This window comes from Sarcophilus harrisii, chromosome 2, assembly GCF_902635505.1.
Source record: "Sarcophilus harrisii chromosome 2, mSarHar1.11, whole genome shotgun sequence".
Classification (NCBI taxonomy): Eukaryota; Metazoa; Chordata; class Mammalia; order Dasyuromorphia; family Dasyuridae; genus Sarcophilus; species Sarcophilus harrisii.
In genome coordinates this window covers 245,751,924-245,774,166 of record NC_045427.1, presented here as the reverse complement: position 1 = coordinate 245,774,166, position 22,243 = coordinate 245,751,924, and the positions used below count along the sequence as shown (strand labels likewise).

The 22,243-nt window shown below is 35.1% G+C and overlaps 1 protein-coding gene across 1 annotated transcript in view; it reads right to left on the bottom strand.

The window, feature by feature from the left end:
* PRPF6 (pre-mRNA processing factor 6) overlaps positions 1-18,745 on the bottom strand; it is a 70,398-nt gene extending 51,653 nt beyond the window's left edge. The window contains exons 1-9 of the mRNA XM_003757553.4: positions 18,403-18,745; positions 16,688-16,856; positions 15,246-15,364; positions 6,809-6,887; positions 5,605-5,781; positions 5,223-5,378; positions 4,876-4,970; positions 3,944-4,100; positions 1,715-1,877 (exon numbers count right to left, since the gene is read on the bottom strand). Coding sequence (XP_003757601.1) covers positions 1,715-1,877; positions 3,944-4,100; positions 4,876-4,970; positions 5,223-5,378; positions 5,605-5,781; positions 6,809-6,887; positions 15,246-15,364; positions 16,688-16,856; positions 18,403-18,473 — 1,186 coding nt within the window. The 5' untranslated portion in view covers positions 18,474-18,745. The remainder of the gene's footprint in view (positions 1-1,714; positions 1,878-3,943; positions 4,101-4,875; positions 4,971-5,222; positions 5,379-5,604; positions 5,782-6,808; positions 6,888-15,245; positions 15,365-16,687; positions 16,857-18,402) is intronic.
* Positions 18,746-22,243: the final 3,498 nt, after the last annotated feature.

The window sequence follows — 22,243 nt, the reverse complement described above, 5'->3', positions numbered from 1 at the left end:
CTTGAAAAAGCCTTATTCTAACAACACTTAATGCCTCTATTTCCTCTCCTTTTACTCTCTTTTGAACAATCTACAATCTATTTTCTGACCTCATCATTAAACTGAAAATGTTTTCTCCAAAGTTACAATGATCTTTCAATTTCCCTTTCTACTAAGACTTCTCAATCCCCATCTTTTCTAACCTCTGTGGAGTAATCTTTTATCTCTCTGATATAAGTGTTAGGGGTCTTGGCCCTAATTCCTGAGTGGAACAGGCCTTATATGACCAGCATTGCCTGTCTACCTGAAACGGCAGAGACTGTGAGCAATGAGGGGTGAGAGCCAGGGTGGTGTGAGACTCCGTTTATTACAAAGACTGAAGGGCCTTTTATCATCTTGGTGCTTTTTTAATAGTTATTACTTCATACGTAATCACATCCTGGCCTATAATAGATACATGATTCTTTACAGGAAGCTACATGTAGATATGTTATGTGCATTCCTTTCCTAATTAGGACATTCAAGGTTCTCCCCTCTAAGGTGCGGCACACCTCTTCTGGGAACTGCCACGTTGCTCCTTACGGTGGGACCCCCTTCCTCCCAGCACCATCTTGTTCACCCTTACAAGGCTACCCTCAGATTACTTAAGCCATGCCCTGTGCAATATCCAAGATTGGCAGGGGGTTGGCAGGCCCTCTTACATATAAGCATGTAATATACACCTTGTTGCAGAAAAAACCTTAAGATGCAATTTGCTCTCCTGAATCAAATGCTTTATTTACAATCAAACAATGAGCATAACGGTTTCTTGCATTCTCCACATCTTTGGTCAATCTTATGATAGTAAGGTGTTACCTAGTATGGAACATTTCAGTATATAAATCAGCCTGTTCCCTTCTAATATTTTCTTCAAGAATGCTCTCAATGTATAGGCACAAATAATTTTAGTAAAATTTTTATGCAGCAGAAAAAATGGGAATGAGATCAGTAGTTATTGTTTAAGACACTAATAATCTCTGATATTTTTTCTATGTCTTTGGCTATCAAGTTCTTCAAAGAATTTCTCTACTTCATACTACTTTAAAGCAGTTATTGGACATAAGTTGAAAATTATTTTCCTGATGGTATCTTTGAAAATACTTATTGTAATTGTTATTAAATAGATGATCAAATGTCTCATAACATTTGTCTTTGGATACACAATAAGGTAAATTCTGTCAATTCCTTTGTTTCACTAAAGAAGATCCTGTCTATCCCCTTTTTATTTAGCTGCAACTTCCTTGTGTCTTCTGGCATCATGTCAAGATTGATATGATTCAATTACTCCAACTGGTTTGTGTTCACTCATTAGCCAGTGGCCAAAAATCTCATATTCAAGATAGTAATATTTTGATTAATGTTCATGGATGATCTAAAAACTGTATTTCTTAGCACATTCCACTTCCTTTTTATCCATTCTGACACTTGTTACTGCAACAGGAGAAAGGGGTAGTAGTGCAGGACTAAAGGGTATTTTGTTTCTTTTTTTATTTCACAAGATTAATAAAGCCAAATAGTTTCTTACTAGGAAAATCTAGCAGTGATGAGTTATTTATTAAGAGTAAATACTAAAATAATCAGAAAGAGGAAAAATGTCAAGATTCAAATAATATAATTACCTTTAAAAATTCCAAAGTTTACTCTTTAAAGGACAGAAATTTTCCTTGAATAAGAGACTGTTAAAAGAATGTCTTACCTTTCCTAAGAACACGCTTCTTTGCTCGGATATCTGTTTCTAGCTCTGCTGCTCTGATATAAATCCGGACAGACTGTGGGAGGTGACGAACTGCTTGGGCAACCACAGCCTTAGCTGTATCACCAGGCTGTAGACGAGCTGCTTCCAGCCATACATCTTCACTCTGTGGAGCAAAAATAATAGGAGTAAATATTATCAGTGGTACCTGAAAATAATAAGAAAGTCCAAAGTGGCTCCTCAGAAATAATGATTGTTAAAATAGGAAGATTCTGAGGTTCATCTTCTCTTAAGACTGAACTGCACAAATTTCATAGTGTTTAAACATAAAAGATCTTTCCTAGTATTTCTGGAATATGGCTAACCATCATATTAACTTTTTGTGTTACAGTAATGAAAGTACTTTTTATCAATGGTCTATAAAATAGGGGCCAAGTTTCCCTAAGAGGCTATGGCGTGACCCCAAGAGTATGTAAGCAACCAATCACAGACTGAAAAAAGATGTTCCTTACTTTTAAAAAGTCCAAAATTTATTCTTTAAAGTACAGAAATGTCCTTGCTGCAACAGCCAATTGTGGGATTTGTCTCCAACACAATCATATCTATATTATTCTCCAACACACATACCTTCCTAATTCACCACAAATTTGCAACCCACTTCTGAGTGTGATGTTGAACCTTAAAACCAGTTCATACCTAAACTAACTACAAGCCAATTTGCTGCACAAGTGCCACTGGGAAAATTCCAGCCCTATTCCAGTTTTTCAGATCACCCTGTGGCTATAGCAGGTGCCCCTAGAAAGTGAACTCTATACTTGGGAATAATGTCTGATAAAAGCTTGGTCTTCTACCTTTTTATTTTGGAATAAAAAGTATAAGACACACTGTTGAGCAAGCATAGGTAGATTTGTAATCTGATTCATAGGTCTCATTACATTACTTTTACCTTCAAATTTATTCCTCTAACAAACTTCTCCACTAAGAGCAGTACCATTCTTCCAATCATCCATAACCTTATTGTCAGAAGTGACTGCATTCATTACACATCTATGTATCCAATCAACTGGATGCCAAATCTTAATTCTACATCCACATCTTTCCCACATCCCTTTTTCTCCACTCACAAATATATCACCATAGTTCAGGCCCTCATCTTATGTAGATTCCTGTGACAATATTCTACTTAGTCTCTCTGCCTCAAGTCTCTACCTACTTCAAACCATATTTCAAACACACACACACTACCAAAGTGATTTTCCTAAAGAATTTGTTGATGTCATTCCCCTACTTACTAAATAAATTCTTGTGATGTTTCACAGTCTCTAAAATCAAATAGTTTCATTGTAGTTCATAAGGGCCCAGGCCTCCAGGACATTTCCTGGCTATCTCCTCACTATGATTGTGTGAGAATAACCTCCTCACTCCTTATTCCTCACTAACTTTCCCCACTCCATCACTACATTCCAACCAGCTTTCTAGCACCATTTTTTTGTTTTCTTTTCCCATTAAAATGTAACCTCTTTAGGGGGCAGGAATTGTCTTACTTGCTTATAATTGTATCCATAACACTTATTACAATGCCTGGCATATAATAATCACTTAAATGCTTACCTATGATCTGTAGCGCATCCTTCTTAAATTTTATAATAATGCATATAATTACAACTATATTAGCATACATATATTATTTGTAGATTTTATAAACAGACACCAATGGATGAAGAATATAAACAGAAATTTTTTTAAATCATTGGTCTATATAATGCTCTGAACCTGGAGACACAATATGACCTTCACTGAATCCACTGAATAAAAAGATTCCTTCTTAATCCCTTCCAGAAAATGTGCAAGCAACATTTTCTTAAGATGTTGGACTATGGCAAATAATTATTTTTATGTAAGACAACAGGAGAAGACTAGGTCAGTGGGGTGAATTTTTTCCTAGTTACCAGTACTAAATTATTTTTCAGTTAACCAGGTCCTAGTAAATCTTTTACTACCTATTAAGATGAAAAGGAAATAAAAGCCACAATGATGATTCAATCTTCAAGTCATGAGTTCCTATTTGAGATGGATTTTAATATCTAAAAGTCATTATCCTAATCTTAGTATCTGTCTCTCCTGGAACATTACATGCATTTTTAGGATTACAAATTCCATTAAAAACAAGTCACTATTTTCAATAAATTTATAATTATCAAACAGGAAGTAAGGTGCTTCCAAATGTCTTACCTTGGGACACATTTCTGTCCCTTTCATAATAAGATTTCTTGCTACTTGTAATTTTCCAGTGACTTCTTCCAAACGAGCTGAAGCAATCCATGCTGGAGGATGATGAGGATTTGTCTCTCTCACAGATTTTAGAAGTAAACGCGCTTTTTTAATGTCACTAGGAGGACAGGAAAATTCACACTGCTAAACTTTTTATGCTATCATAATCAGTATCATAAATACATAAAATAATAACTACCCAAGTGCATATAATTACAAAGGATCCTTGCACCTCAATAAAAAGCATTTAAGATATATACAGGGCCGGCTAGGTGGGACAATGGACAGAGCACCAGCCCTGAAGTCAAGAGGATCTGAGTTCAAATTTGACCTCAGACACTTAACATTTCCTAGCTATGTGACCCTGGGCAGGTCACTTAACCCCAATTGTCTCAGCAAAAAAAAAAGTATACACACACACACACACACAGAGAGAGAGAGAGAGAGATGAGCACATTAAAGAAACTAAATTGTCTGCTGGCTCTTCAAAAACGGGTTGAATGCAGTAACAAAATACAATCAATTCAGTTTTGGACATAGATAGGGATGTAAAGATTTAGGCACAGGAAACAAATCTGTGATTTCAGTGATTACAGGGAATTCCCAAATGAGGAAACTCCCCTTTATCAGTCTGAAACCACTGACCTAAAGCACTGACAGATTAAGCCACTTCTTAAGATCACACAGTTAATATGTCAAAGACAGGATTTGAACCCAGGTTTCCCTGGCTTTGAGGTCAGTTCCCTTTTGTACTGCCACTATGCAAATATTTACAATACAAAAAACTAAGAAGCATCAGTGTTACACAAGGAAATTTGATATTATCACAAAATGAGTGAAATACTTAAAATTAAAGTATCATCTCATAGATAATATTTCCCTAAAATACCTACTTGATATCTCCTCCATGTGTAGGAATCATAGAATTCAAATCTGTAAGATAACCCTTAGGATCCACCACAGTCTGCCCACTTACAGAATCAGAAACCTGCAAATTTAAGTTTGAGACAAATTAAAGTGAAAATCATTTTAGTCACAAATAAAAACTCTACCTAATGGATTCCTGAGGGGAAAAATTCTAAATTCCAATGATCAATTGTGAAAATCTGAAGAAACTAAAATAATAATAATAATAATAATAATAAAAAAATATTGTCATTAATTGGAGGGGATAGAATAGGAGAGGAACAGTATTATGTAAAAATCTATATTCCCTGCAATGCATTAAATTCTAATATACCTGACTCAATCGCATATCCATCAACGTATTCCTGGCTTGACCAATCTTCCTCATGTCCAATTCACCTGTTCCAGGTGTCATTAGTCCAGGTGTCATTCCACCAGGATATGGAGTATTTAATCCTCCTGGGTAGGGTGTATTAAGACCTCCAAATTGCTTCAAAAAAAAAAAAAAATTAGATTTATGTATTGAAGAAATATCTTATCTTATGAAGTCTTCTAGGTTAAGTCATGTATAGTCATGTAGTTTATATAACTACTATGTTTTCTTATCCCCAGAATTTTCAACTTATAATTTTCCTAAGATTTCATCATAAACATCCCCACACTGTTTTGTTAGATATAAGAAAAGAATAGGTTTTTTGTTTCAAATGGAGACTTACTGTTTGTCGGGGATCCACTGAAGTATGGTTCTCTCCAGTCTGTAAATGTTTAGCAAAGAAACTGTCAGGAACAGGGGTAAGTTTCTCATATCGTGGATTCCGCTGGCGTTTGTTTCTAGCATCACCAACTTCAGGAATACTTAACCACTCTTCTTCTGTAACTTCTGCCAACTTTCTCTGGGGAAAAAAATGAATCAATCACTTAAGTTAATACTTTAATTTTTCAAGTATATCTAATTTTATAAGGGCACATGCTCTCTACCAATACAGATCACAATTTCTCCTATATAATCTTCAAAAGTTGAAAAAAAAATCCATCAATCCTGAGGCCATTCTGATGATATAATTTAGCTAGTATGGTCTTTATGCAACAGATAAGTTATATATGGTCCATTACAGGTCTATAGAAATCTTTCCACTTTACAGGACTTCCCCTGCCTGTTTTATTGGCATAGCATCTAAGAACCAATGTAAGAAACACATAATGATTAAGTAATTTAGAGGCATTAATACTTAGTTATAAAAGTTGATATTCATAACTAAAATCAACAGCATTCAAATTTTTATACTCTTAATTGGAAAAAACTTTAGCATCAGAATAGTTCTATGAAAGTATAATTTTTTGATTACTAGCAATGCTCTCTATCTTCTCCATTCCATATAACTAAAAAATATCCTTGAAGAGTCCAAAGAACATATCTTAAAAGGCATATGTTTTTTTTGGGGGGGAGAGGGGAAAGGAAGGAGGGAAATACATTTGGCTACAGATTCTTTTGAGGTTTTGGGTCTTTTTAGTTATCTATCTTATTTATTTTTGTGATTTTCCTTTAACATTTGTTTTTCAAAACTTTTGATTTCCAAATTTTTCCCCTCCTTCCCAGTCCTTCTCCACCCACTGAGAAGGCAAGCAATATATCAATTATAGAAGTGAAGTCATGCGAAACATTTTTATTAGTCATGTTGCCAAAAAAAAAAAAAAAAAAAGAAGAAAAAGAAAGTGAAAAAAGTATGCTTTAATCTACATTCAGAATTCACACAGATTTCTTTTTTTAAAGAAGGAAATCCCCACCTACTCATTATTCTGAAAAAGTTAAATAATAACTTATGGTCACACTACTTCTGTGCCAAAATTAATAAAAACAGAAGGATTCTCAAGTGTTGATAAAAAATCACTTAAAACTGGCTTGCTAAATAATTTGCTTACTTTCAGATCTGAGAACTGCTGCTGAATTTTAGGACGTTCCATACGGTATTTTTCAATTTCTTCTTTCTCCCTCTGTTCCCTAGAAAAGGAAAATTTATAAAAATATTGAGTCTCCATTCTGCAAGGATCCCTAAGCTTTACAGCACTTTTCAAACATCTGTCTACAAAGAAATAATTTCTTAGACTCTGCATCTGCTCCAAATGATAAAAGTTTTATGGTAAAAAATATTATTCATTCATAGATGCAACTATTTATTTTTACTAATAGAGTGATGTAGTATTCCAAATAATGCAAAAAATTAACATACTAGAATCTTAGTAACATGCCTAATGGAATCTTAGGATACTAGCACATTAATTTTTACATTATTTATACTTCTGCATCATTAGCAAAAAATTGAAAAATTTATATATCCATAAATGAAGTTTGTTATATTTGTTTACATTATGTTTAGCAAAGAATCCATTCAGAAACAAAGTTAAGTTTTTGGAACATATTTTCATATTGACAACTAAAGACACAGTTTATGTTTAAAGAATTCATAATACTTCAAACCATTAAATGACACTATGAAGAAGCATAGAAGGAGTTAAATGCTGTCTCCACTTTTTCCAACTTTTATCTACTCAACACCTTCCCTTTGCCAAAGTGATACTAAATATGCATCATAGTTGCATTGACCCGTTTCTCAAAATTTACACTCTAGTTTTTTACCCTTCCTAAGAAATTAAGTATTCCGGTGTAAAAGACTTTTTCTCATAACCGAATCTCACTAGCTCAAGACTAAAAAGTAGTTCATGTGAAAAAGACCTGACAGTTTTAGTGGACAGCAGGTTCAGTATGGCACAGCAGGCTCAGTGTGAGAGGGCTGCCAAAAAAACTCTTATTCAATCTTGGGGTACATAAATAGAAATACATCATGAATACGGGAGGTGAGTATCACACTGTATTCTTTTCATTTCAGATGATATCTAGAATATTATATCCAATTCTGAACACTACATTTTCAAAGAGGAAAGTGACAAGCTAAAATGAATCCAGGGAAGTAAGGAAAAGTTGTATTGTATATTAAAATTCACCTCAAGGAAATCAAGAATCAAAGAAGGTAAGCATAGTGAAGTGGAATGAGCTAAGATTAACACTGGCAGAAGCAAAGTTAGTATTGTCAATAAATTACACCACCTGATCAAAAACAGAAAACGGGAAAGAGAACACAAGACTGACATGTAGGCATGCTAAAGGAGTAATGAAGAACTTCAATTAAATCTCCTGGCTAAAGCAAAGCAACTAACATTTTCTAGATTTATATTAATAAGTTTATGCTTCAAAAGATGGAGGATTGTCTTTTTTGGACCTGATTTTCACCAAAAAACACAAACTGGTGGTTAGAACAAATTTGAAAGGACCCTTGGGGGAAAAATAGCTATACCACCTTTGAATTTGTATTAAAAACAAACTGAGCATTGCCTCTAGATTTTGAAAGAACAATTTGATAAACCCAAAGACTCTAGCTACTGGGATAAGAACTCACTATTTCATAAAAATTGCTGGGAACACTGGAAAATAATGTCAGAAACTAGCCATAAACCAACATCTCACATCCCATACCAAAATAAGGTGGAAACAGGTACATGATTTAGGTATAAAGGCTGATACTATAAGCAAATAAGGAGAGCAAGGGTTAGTTTACCTATTCAGATCTTTGAAAAGGGAGGAATTTATGATGAAAGAACTAGAGAACATTATGAAATGCAAAATGTATACTTTTGAACACATTAAATTTAAAACGGTTTGCACACACAAAACTAATGCAACCAACATTAGAAAGCAAGCAAAAAGCTGGACAACAATTTTTACAGCCAATATTTCTGATAAAGGCTTCATTTCTAAAATACAAAGAAAATGGAGTCAAATTTATAAGAACACGAGTCACTCCTCAATTGATAAATGGTCAAAGAATATGAACTGACAATTTTCAGATGAAGAAATTATAACCATTTCTAGTCATATGAAAAGGTGCTCTAAAGCACTAAATCACTATTGATCAGAGAAATGCAAATTAAGACTATTCTGAGATACCACTACACACCTCTCAAATTGGCTAAGATGACAGGAAAAGATGATGATGAATGCTGGAGGGGATGTGGGAAAACTGGGACACTGATACATTGTTGGTAGAACTGTGAACAAATCCAACCATTCTGGAGAACAATTTGGAACTATGCCCAAAGGGCTATCAAACTCTGATCCAGCATGTATCCCAAAGAGATCTTAAAGGAAGGAAAGGAACCCACATATGCAAAAATGTTTGTGGCAGCCCTTTTCGTAGTGGCAAGAAACTGGAAACTGAGTGGATGCCCATCAGTTAGAGAATGGTTGAATAAGTTATGGTATATGAGTGTTGTAGAATATGACTGTTCTATAAGAAATAATCAGCAAGAAGATTAAAGAGAAGTCTGGAAAGACATGACCTGTTGCTAAGGGAGCAGAACCAGATGATCACTGTACATGGCAATAACAAGACCATATGATGATCAATTCTGATGGACACGGCTCTTTTCAACAATGAGATGATTCAGATCAGTTCCAATGATCTTATGATGAAGAGAGTCATCTACACCCAGAGGGAGGACTGTGAGATCTGAGTGTGGATCACAACATAGCATTTTTACTTTTTTGCTGTTGTTTTGTTTGCATTTTGTTTTCTTTCTCATTTTTTTTCCTTTTTTGATCTGATATTTTTGGTGCAGCATGATAATTGTGGAAATAACATATATGGGAAATGCACATGTTTAACAAATATTGAGAACTTGCCATCTAAGGAGATGATGGGGAAAGGGAAGGAAAAAATTTTGTGAATGGTGAATCACAAATTGGTTAATGTTAAAAATTATCCATACATATGTTTTGAAAATAAAAAGCTTTAAAAAAATTTTTTTTGATAGTTGAGATTACTGAGCCATTGTCACTAATGTTTCAAAACATTGGACAACTAAATTAGAGGAAGACAAATGACATCCCAATTTTCAAAAAAAAGAGAAAGTGGCTATTGATTTGAGAAATGTAAACTGAAACAACTCTAAGGTTACCATCCCATACCAATAAAATTGTCTGAGATCACAGGAAAAGGTAATGATAAATGTTGGAAGGGATATGGGAAAACTGAGACACTAATGCATTGCTGGAAGAGTTGTGAAACAATCCAAACATTCTAGAGAGCAATTTGGAACTATGTTCAAAGGGCTATAAAACTGTACATGACCTCTGATTCAGTTGGGTCAGTTGGAGAACTTAAAACTGTAAATCAACACATGCTATGTTCACTTTTTTAAAAGTTTTTTTCCTCATGGTTTTTCCTTTTTGTTCTGATTTTTCTCTTCCAACATAATTCATAAGGAAATGTTAATAAAAAAAAAAGAAAAAAAAGAAGGTACATAATCAAAAAAATTTTTGTTGCTACATGTAACTGGGGAAAAGTAAATAAATAAATGGATGATAAATAAATTTTAAAAAAAATTTTTTTAATGGGGAGAGTACTCAGTGGACAGAGCACCAGCCCTGAAGTCAGGATTACCTGAGTTCAAATCTGATCTAAGACACTTAACACTTCCTAGCTGTGTGACCTGGGCAACTCACTTAACTCCAATTGTCTCAGCCAAAAAAAAAAAGGGGGGGGGGGCGGGGGCGGGGGAAGGGAATAGGCCAATGAGCTTTATTTTGATTCTTGGAAAAATTCTAATTATAAATATGATTAATAAATATTTAGAAAAGGCAGGGATGATCACAGACAGCATGGTATCATGAAAAATAAGTCATAGAACAAAAATAATTTCATATATATGTATGTATATAAAAAATAAACCTAGCCCTTGAAAACAATTGAGAAAATGCACTTCCCTTCCTTCACTGATGAAGTTAGTGACTTTAATTTTTAGTTGACCCCTTAAGGTTCCTAAAGTACACCACATCATTTGCAAGTGCTAATTTTGTTATTTCTTTATCTGTGATTATCCCTTCAATTTCTTTTTCTTTTTTTTTTAACTGCTAAAGCCATTACTTCTACCATCATGTCAAAAAGAACTGTGACAATGGATTTTCTTTCTTCATCCTTGAATTTATTGGAAAGGATTCTAGCTTACTTCTGTTGCAAATGACGGCAACTCTTGTTTTTTCTTTGTTAATATTTTACATTTAATTTTTTACATCTGTACCAATTGTTGGGTTATATGGTACCCAGAAAGTTCAGGTATAAGTTGGACTAGATGGACTAGTTGAGCTCCCTTTGAACTCTAGGGTCTTAAAATTAAGTACTTTGAACCTAGATTTTTTTTTAAAACCATTTAAAAATTCTAAGTTATCTATCATCAGTGGTCAGAACACAAAATAAAGAAAAATTTTTTTCAAATAAATCATTAACATTTTAAAAAGTAAAACCACACAAATTCACAACATTAAAAAAATTTACATCTATGTTCATTTAGAGATATTAGTCTATAATTTTCTTTCCTTTTTGATTCTCCCTGTTTTACTTGTATTATATAAGGAATATATCCCTTCTTTTGTAATTTATACCAAAAAATTATATAATATTGGAATTGTTCTTTGAATATTTAATAGAATTCATTTGTGAATCCATTTGATCCTGGAAATTTTTCTTTTGAAAATTCACTTAAGGCTTTTTTCAATTTCTTCCTCTGAAACTGAATTTATAAATATTCTATTTCTTGTTCTATTAAATTGGGTATGTTACATTTTTGTAAATATTTTCTTTTCATTTAAGTTGTTGGCTTTATTGGTAGGTATTGGGGCAAAATAGTTTCTAATATCCTTTATTTTTTCAATATATGCTGTGAATTCTCATTTTTCATTTTTGATACTGATAATTTGGTCCTCCTTTTTTTCTTTATAATCAAAACAGCTAGTGATTTTTTTTAATGTTTTGAGTCCCCCCGCAAAAAAAAAAAGTTCTTAATTTTATTTAATAAAAATTACTGATGAATTATTTTTAAATTTCCAATTACATTAATTTCTTCTTTAATTTTCAAGGTTTCTAATTTGGTGCTTAATTGGTTTAATTTGTTGGCTTTCTAGTATTTTTAGATGCATTCCCAATTCCCTGATCTGTACTTTTTGTTAATAAAAATGTTTAGAAACATAATTTTTTTCAAGTACTGCTTTTTTGTACCCTCAAAAATATGAAATGTTATCTCATTGTTATTATTTTTAATATGAGTTGTTCTTTGACCAACAATTCTTTAAGAATAAATTATTTAGTATCCCGTTGATTTTCTGTGGCCCTTTATTTTTATTTTCTGTGATGAGTAAAGGATATATATAATTTTTCTGCACTTTTGTGATATTTATATTCTCATGTTCTAAGACAGCCAATTTGTGTATGAGACATAGGTATACTTTTTTCTAACAATAACTTAAGCAAACAAACCCACATAAATTATCAGCATTTCTTAAAAATACCAATAAAACCCATTAAGAAGGAAAAGAAAAAAAAAATTTCATAAAACTACCACTGCACATATAAATAGCTGGGAGTCTAACTTTCAAGGTACACCAAAAAAAAAAAAAAAAAAATTAAAAAATTAAAAAACCATATAAATACAACCACAAACAACTATTAATAGAAATAGATATGTCTAAATAATTGGAAAAATATTAATTGTTCATAAGAAGAGTGAATAAATATGATAAAAATAAAATACTACCTGAATTAATTTACTTATTCAATGCTAAAACAAACTACCAATACTTTACAAAACTATGAAAAATAATGAAAAAATTCATTTTTAAAAATCAAAAATTTCAAGAGACATAATGAGAAGAAATGGGAACAAAAGGGGCCTAGCCATGCAGATTTTGATCCATACTCTGAAACAATAGTTACTCAAACAAGTTGATATGGTTAAAAAATAGAGATCTATCAATGGAACAAATTAGTTACATAACATAAAGAAGCCAATGTATCTAACGAAAAGGAGAAGAGGGAAGCCAGGAGAGAGGGAAGAAGGAAACAAGCATTTATTAATCACCGAACATGTATCAGGGTCAGCTAGATGGCATATTAGATAGACTGGAGGGCCTCAAGTCAGGAAAATTCATTTTCCTGAATTAAAAAATGACTTCAAACTTGACAAGTCACTTAATCCTGCCTGCCTCAGCTTCCTCAGCTGTAAAAATAAGCTAGAAGAAATAACAAACCATTTCAGTATTTTTGCCAAGAAAACCTCAAAAGATGTCACAAAGAATAGGACACAATTGAAAAACAACTGAACAACATGTGCCAGACAATGAAATAAGCACTTTACAAATATTAACTCATATGATCCTCACAGCACCCTGGAAGGTAAATGTCATTATTATCCCCATTTAACAGTTGTAGAAACTTGAGATACTCCGAGGCTAAGTAAGTTGCCCAGGATCACATAACTGGTAAGCATCTGAGGCTGGATTTGAACAGAAGTCTTCTTAACTCCAAGTTCAAAGTTCTATCTACTCTTCTATCTACCTGAAGTTCAAAGTTCTATCTACTCTTCTATCTACCTGCCTCTGATGATCACGGTTACAAAAAGTGCAGGAAAAAACTGAACAGCAATATGAAAGAAATAGATTTAAACCACTATCTATATCTTAAACGAAAATAAGCCCCAAATGGATGTGTCCTAGATGTTAAAGGTCACACCAAAAACAAATTTTAAAAAATGATAAAAATACCCATCACATCTATGGATAGGAAAAAAGCCAATAACTAAGCAGGGATAAAGAGGATCAGAAGACAAATGGATACTTTTGATTACATAAACTTAAAAAGTTTTTACCCCAATAAATCTAATAGAGCTAAAATTAAGATTAACTAGAAATAAATATTTGCAGTATGTTTGTCTGACAAACATCTCATTTCCAAGTAATATAAGGAACTGATTCAAACAGGGAAAGAAATTCAGGCTACCTATAGGCATATGAAAAAAATAAAAGTTTCATATATTAATTATATTTCCCACACATCAGAAAAATGGAGAATACAAAAAAGGAAAACGATAAACGTTGGAAGGCTTATGGTAAGAAAACAAACACATTGATGCACTGTTAGTGAAACTGAATGTGTACAATATACAAACAAAAAGTTATTAATCTTTATATGCCCTAATTTAATCCAGCTACAACACTGCTATATGTACACCCAAGAGACAAAAAATAAGAGGAAAAAAATCATCCATGTACAATGGATGGCAAAAAAACTAGAAACCTTTGAATTCCTTTGAATATTGAGGAACAGCTGATTAAGTTGTGGCATGTAAATATGATGGAATATTATTGTGCTGCAATAAAGAGATTATTTCAAAATATCTTTAAAAAACTTATATGAATGTATTCATATATACTTGTGAAGAATGAAGAACCAGTAGAACAATTTATAGCATCAATATTACAAAAATGCACAATTTTGAAAACATTCATAAAATTGACGATGAATGAAATGAACACAATGAGAATGTAACAATACTGTAAAAAGAAACAACTCAGAAAGCTGCAAGAACTATGATAAATACAATGACCATTCATGATTCACTAACCATTCACCGATATGGAAGGACATCTCTTGAAGAACACTCCAAGAATGTATCTTTAATCCTGGTTTTCACAGTTTTATCAATGACTTATATAAAGGCAAAGATGGCAAAGTTTATCAAATTTGCAAATGAATCAAAGCTAATAATGGCAAGGTTAGAATCCAAAATAATCTTAAAAAGGAATGAACGCCTGAATCCAATAAAATAGAAATTTAATTAATTTCAAAAAACAAAAAAACTCTTCACCAGTACAAGACAGATTATGGTTTGGCTATAAAGAAGTTAATCTAAAAAAATCTGGGAGTTTTTACTGGACCACTAGTTCAATAAATCAACACTACAGTAGGGCAACCAAAGCAATTAATGCAATCTTAAAAGACAGGTCACTACGTTAAGAATAAAGGTGATAGTCTTCTTATACCTTGTCCTAATCAGTTCAAATAGTGTTTACTTCTATGATGTGAAATTTGAGACACAGTAAATTGTTCAAAATATTAATGCAAATTTTTGACATACACACAGAATTTAAGACTTTCTGACTTCTCTACCCAGGCTCCAATATGTTTTTTGTGCTGAGTCCACTACAAGCATATATAGAACAAAAAAAAGTGCAACAGATTCAAAGGACTTGGGTTCCAATATTACCTGTGTTACTTCCTGTAATGACCTTGGGCATGTCACTTAACTTCCCTCAATCTCAATTTTTTCATCACTCAAAAATATAGATGTAGAACTAGATGGCCCCTGCCCTTCCAGCTCTTGATTTGTGATGCAAGCAGAGACTACCACAGACCAAAGATGTAGCTGTTCTCAGAAATTAAACAAAAATGTATAGTGCAAAAGTTATCCTTACCTTCTTTCTTTTCTTCTTTCATCCATCCTTTTGTCCAATGCTGCATAAATAGCATCTGCTTCCTCATCATCTTTTTCATAAGGACCACTTGAGAAAAGGCTTCCAGCATAACCATTAAACTAAGATCCAAAGAAAGAATTTTTGAATTAATTGATTCCTTTAATAGTATCAACAGAAAGAAGGAAGACTATCTCTGTCAATATAACCAAGGGCAAAAATATCCCTTTCCACATTTATTGTAGAATATTTTTAAGAACAAAATCTTAATTTAGAAAGTGCTGTTATACAGTTGTAAATCACAGAATACAACAATTTCAAAATCAAAAATGTAAGAAACCCAGAATAATAAAAAATACACGGAGAGTATAAGTAGGTCAGATGCATCTTATTAATGATAACATGTTTAAAGAGTGAAGAGGGGCAGCTAGGTGGCACAGTGGATAGAGCACCAGCCCCGAAGTCAAGAGGAGCTGAGTTCAAATTTGAACTCAGACACTTAACACTTCCTGACTGTGTGACCCTGGGCAAGTCACTTAACCTCAATTGCCTTAGCCAAAAAGAAAAAAAAAAAAAGGTATAAAGATGTCATCAATGATATACAACTAGGAAAAAAAAAGATAGAATGGTCAAATTTTAAGAACAAAGAATAACAAAAATAATGGATGGACTGCTTAAGTAGTGAACTGATACCCAAGAAATAATCAAAGAAAGAAAAATCCCCAGGGCATTGGAGAGATACTCCAGAGAGAAGTACAGCATAAAATAAAAAGACATGGATAGAATGCAATGTAATCAGATGAAGAAAGGATCTAACTAGATGAGATCACGGATATCAATTATTTCTCATCACTATTCAGAAGTACTATCAGTATAAAAAGTATAATCCCTTCCCCTCCAAAAAGAAAAAAAAATACCAGCAACCAAACTTTTAGGTGTTCAATATCATTCACATTGAAGACAAAATGCCCTTGGCCTCAAGGAACAGATACAGATATGAGAATGTTATCTCCTTTCTTTGCAGAAGAGACCACCAGAATAGTAATATATTGATAAATTTTACTCAACATTCTCCTCCTCTTTTTAATTATTTATTATAAGAGATAGCTCAGGGCAAGGTGGAGGAATACACTAGGTAACATATCAATAATTTTTTAAAGTTTAAGATGCTACATTAATGCAAAAAATGTATTGCTTTTTACTTGTTATACTGGTAATTGAACCTAAATGATCTTTTCTGTAGAAGTCCAAAAGTTATACAAACATTTTAACCTTAACCTTTCTCACCTTGTTAATGGTCTAATAGCTAAAATATAAAAAACAAACCAGCTATCCAAAGTATTCTCTAGCACAGATGTAATGGCATAACAGCAAGGGGAGTTTAGAGTTTCTCTTTCTAGGCAGCTATCAAAAAAGTCCATGAAAGCCTCAATCTATGTTATCACCTCATCATAGTTAGTGTCATTCAGATCTTCATCATCATCATCTGCAGCCTGGTTTTTTTTCATTTGGTCTCCTACAGTCCTTTTGCCTGGTGGAGCATGCCGATCATCCACTGGGTCATTGGCATCCCGAGCAGGCCCAATATCTGACCGAGTGGTGAAACCAGTGGCTCTGTAGGAAATGGCATAGATTCAGCTACTGATGTATGATAACTCTTAACAAATACCTAAAAAGCTTTATATAACACTTACACAGAGACTTACTGTTTGCAAAGTGGTTTACATGTTATTTCATTTCAGACTCAAAACTATGCTGTGAGGAATGTACATTTATTTTCTATTTTATATGTGAAGCAGCTAAGGTTCAGAAAGATTAATCGATTGCATGGTCACTCATCTAGTAAGTATAAAAGGCAAGATTTTAACCAAAGTGCTTCAGAATCCAAGTGAAGGCTCTATCTACAAAGCCATATTTTTTTTTTTAATAGATTTCAATCAAGTCAAAAAGTATTTATTAAGCACCTACTATGTTGCAGAATGCTGCAAATTGGGAATACAAAGAAAGGCAATAACAGCCCATGCAGTCAAAAAACAAGGACTGTTACTTATGATAATATGCAAACAATTATACACACATTTAACAAAAAGGAGGAAATCGGAGAAGGAAAGCACTAATATTCAGAAGGATTGGGAAAGAAAGGAATCTTGCAGAAGGTGGCATTTTAATAGACATCAAGTAAGCCAAATAATATGAGGAAAAGAAACTCCATTTCATCTACCTTACTCTTATACCAATTTCCCTCTTCTTTTTTTCCTAGCATCCATCTAAACAAAAAGTAATTTTAAGATGCCATAAAGCTATTTCAATGGAGATAAACTAACCATTGTCGTATTTTCGAAACAAAACAATGCTATAAATAGAGATTTCCTAGCTTCTATGAAAAGGGCAACGAGCTCATTAACTCCACTTCCAACACCCAGTGGATAAATTTATATCAAGGCAGAGGAGAAAATGAAGGGAAAAAAGCAGGAAAAACAAAAATGATACTAAGGTGGAAAAGCCAGATAGGATGAAATATCCTATCTGCCCACGCCACATTCAAAAAACTAAGCTTGAATGCAAGGCACTGAGGGTTTCCCAGAAAGAGCTCTGGGTGGAATCAGACATCCTCAAGTTGAAAATTTCCATCGAACTCTCTGAACCTCAGTTTACCCGACTTGTAAAACGCAGGTGACGTATACTTGTATCACTGACATCAGAGTTGGAAAAAAAAAATCCTCTGCAAATCCTGAAGCATCACGACATTATGGCTTAGTTATTATCTAAACCAGAACTACCAGGATTCTGATGATACGGTATTTTATCTGAGGGAAGATGAGTAAGAAGGAGCAGACCCTAATCATGCCGGGAGGCAGAAGAGGAATACGGTGAGGAGACATAAAAGGGGAGGAGGGGGGGGAGGGAACCGGCAGGAAGAGGAGAAGGAACGAGAACTGTGGGGAACGGAAGAGGACCGTGCGTATGTGCGTGTCTGTATTGTGGATCTTGGGCGACGAGTCCTCCCCACAGCATCCTTCCTACTTCCTCTCCTCCCCTCCCCCCGAGGACACGGGCGGACGACAACAAGCGGGCGGACGAGGGACGCAGCTCCCACTGCTCAGGGCCGCCTGGCTCCTATTCTGGCCCTGGCCTCGGCTCCGCTGCAGCCCCTGCTCACCCGCGGCCCAGCCCCGGCACATAGCCAAGGGGCGCGGGCATTCCCAGGAATGGCTTCTTCTTCTTGTTCATGGTTGCGGCTGGAGGCGGGAAGGCCGGGGGTCGCCGGGGAAGTGGAGGGGACCCTCGGGTTACTCCTCTGAGACAGAGGTGTCGCAGAACCAGCGGACCCGAGGACGAGGAAGTGCGTCACCTCAACCCGGAAGTGTATGACGGCTCCGTTGCGACGCGTCCCGCCCCGCCTCTTCCTCTCGGGAGGTTGACAGGAAGTACTTTTCCCCTAGTTTTCCGGCCGGACTGTATGAAAATGGCGAGGTTGCTAAGTGGTGGGTGTGTACGCATGCGTAGCAGTCCTCGCAGGCTCTTGCCGTGGGCGGATGAATGCGGTAGCATCTTTTGTGCAGATGCAACCTAACCCTCCAGTAGCGTAAAGCTGCCCACGCTTTTCGAATAAAAACGTTCGAAGCTCCCAGCTCTAGAACGCAGAAGACTCATGCAGGCACGACTCATTTCGTTCAACAAGTGTTCAGCGCCTGCTAAATCTGCCAGGTGTTCTGCTAGGGGAAAATGCAACAACGCCTCCTCTTACGAGCGTGTTCTGCCCTGGAAAACGACAGGCACGCCGAACTATAAATGCCAAGTAATTTGTGGGTTGCGCCAGGAAGCCGGAAATGTCAGAGGGTTACCCTGGGACTGATGCGCGGAAGCAGCTACGATTTCCAGAAAACTCTGGAAGAAGATAGGATATGGGCCAGAGGAAGAGCGGGTGGGTCGGTTTGACTGAAAGGCAATCGTAAGCAGGGCTGATGGCTAGAAAGATTTTGAGGCCAGATTTTGGAGAGCTTCACAGACTAATCAGAAGTTGTGTTTTACCCAGGATGGGACTGTGAGTGAAGGGAATGGATGTGAGAGACGCGAAGGTTGCGTCATAAAATTTAGCAATTGATTGAATGCAGAGAATAAGGAAAGACTAAGGGTCAAGGATGACACCTAACCTCTTTTGTGAACCTAGTGGAAAGGGTGGGGCCTCCATCGGTGGTACGGAGGTTAAGAAGAAGAATGGGCTTAAGGAGGAGAATTATGAGATTCTGTGGTGAACACGTGGACTGTGAGATACCTATAGGGCATCTAGGCAAGAATGCCCAATAGGGAGTTGGTGAGGTAAGATTGGAACTGAGGAAAGAAATGGAGATTAGATATGTAGATCAGCAAACATCCAGAGATGGTATTTGAATCTGTGAGAAGTTGATGATATCCCCTACAAATCTTTTTAATTTTAATTTAATTTAATTAATCCTTTTAATCTGAGAACTAAAAGCTTAAGTTTTTAAAAATATCTTGGAAATAAATACCCTTTGATCCAGCAGTGTTACTAGTGGGCTTATATCCCAAAGAGATTACAAAGAAGGGAAAGGGACCTGTATGTGCACGAATGTTTGTGGCAGCCCTTTTTGTAGTGGCCAGAAACTGGAAACTGAATGGTTGTCCATCAGTTGGAGAATGGCTGAATAAATTGTGGTACATGAATATTATGGAATATTACTGTTCTGTAAGAAATGACCAACAGGATGATTTCAGAAAGGCCTGGAGAGACTTACACGAACTGATGCTGAGTGAAATGAGCAGGACCAGGAGATCATTATATACTTCAACAACAATACTAGATGATGACCAGTTCTGATGGACCTGGCCATCCTCAGCAATGAGATCAACCAAATCATTTCTAATGGAGCAGTAATGAACTGAGCTAGCTACGCCCAGAGAAAGAACTCTGGGAGATGACTAAAAACCATTACATTGAATTCCCAATCCCTATATTTATGCACACATGCATTTTTGATTTCCTTCACAAGCTAATTGTACAATAATTCAGAGTCTGATTCTTTTTGTACAGCAAAATAACGGTTTGGTCATGTATACTTATTGTGTATCTAAGTTATATTTTAATATATTTAACATCTACTGGACATCCTGCCATCTTGGGGAGGGAGTGCAGGGTAAGAGGTGAAAAATTGGAACAAGAGGTTTGGCAATTGTTAATGCTGTAAAGTTACCCATACATATAACCTGTAAATAAAAGGCTATTAAATAAAAAAAAAAAACATTCTGAAGCTCACAAAAAAAAAGAAAGAAGATAAATAACTTCACTATAATTGTTTTATTTTGCAAGCCTATATATCTTATTTTATGCATTCAAAATTATTATTCTGAGTTTGGGTTTATAGCAAAAATAGATTTTGATCACCAAATTGTCAAAAGGTGGCAAAAAATTAAATTAAGAACATTTAACAGAAATGAAGGTAGTACATGTTGGGGGATTTATGGACAGTGATCCATTAATAGAGATTGGAAAGGAAATAAGAATGTACATAATAAATACTATTTATATAGCACTTATGTTGTCAGACACTGTTGTGTTTAAAATTTTTATCTTATTTGATTTTCACAACAATCCTGAACTGCTAACAGAGGGAATGAAGAGAAGGGGAAGAATTGTGTCGTTTTTCAGTCATTTTCAATCATGTTCAACTCTTCAAGACCCCATTTAGAGTGTTATTGGTAGAGTCAGTGCAATAGTTTACCATCTCCTTGTCTAGCTCCTTTTACAGATGAAGAAACACAGGTAAACAGGATTAAATGACTTGCCCAGGGCCCAGCTAGCATTTGAGGTCACATTTGAACTCAGGAAGAGGAGTCTTCCTGACTGAAGGTTTAGCATTCTATCCACTGTGCCTCCTAGTTGCCCTGATTTTCATATGCAGCTATGCTCTACATGCATCTGAACTTTTCTAAGAATTGGAATGTCAGTTTTACATTTCATTTCTCTGTCTTTTTACCCTTACCTTTCAACTTTCTAAAGGCTCACTGGGACACACAATTATACCTCTGTTGTCATTTATTTTGAGGAATTTTGAGGTATATCCCTGTCCTCAAGGAGCTGATAATTTCAGGAAACATTATGCAAACAAATACAAAGAAAGCTCTGTACAGGATAAATAGGAAATGGCTAACATGAGGGAGAGACTGAAATTTAGAGGGATTAGGAAGGGTTTCCTATAGAATGTGGGATTCTAATTGAGACTTAAAGAAAGCCAAGGGAAGTCAATAGATAGAGTGGAGAAAAAGCATTCCAGGTGTAGAGAACAACCGGAGAAAATGCCTAGAGCTGAGATTTAGAATATCTGGTTCATGAAGCAGCCAAGAGGCCAGTTATCACTGGATCAAGGAATATGTATTGGGGAATGAAGGATAAGAAGATTGGAAAAGTAGGAAGAGTCTAGGAAGGGTTTTGAATGCTAAAGAGAGTATTTTACATTTGATGTTGCAAGTGATGGGGAACCTCTGGAGCTGATTGAGTTGGGGAGAGAGACTGTGAGTGATATTATCAGTCCTACATTTTAAGAAAACCACTTTAGTGGTCAAATGGAGGATAGGTTGGGGTAAGGAGAGACCCATCAGCAGGATATTGCAATAATCAAGGCTTGAAATACTGAGGGCCAGCACTAGAATGGTGACAGTGTCAGAGGAGAGAAGGGAGAGTATATGAGAGGTGTTAGAAAAGTGAAATCAATACACCTTGGCAATAGATTGAATATGGGGGCTAAGATCATGAGAAATCCAGGTTGACTTTAAGGTTATGAGACTGAGGGACAGGAAAGATGGTGTTACCCTCTATAGTAAATAGGGAAGCTAGGACATGAGAGGGAGAGGAGAAAGAGGAGATAATAGTTCCATTTTGTACACAAGGAGTCTAGGATATCTACTGAACATCTAGCTAGATGTCTAAAAGGCAATTGTAGATATGAGATTAGAAGTCAGCAAAGAGTTTGAGACAAGATAGG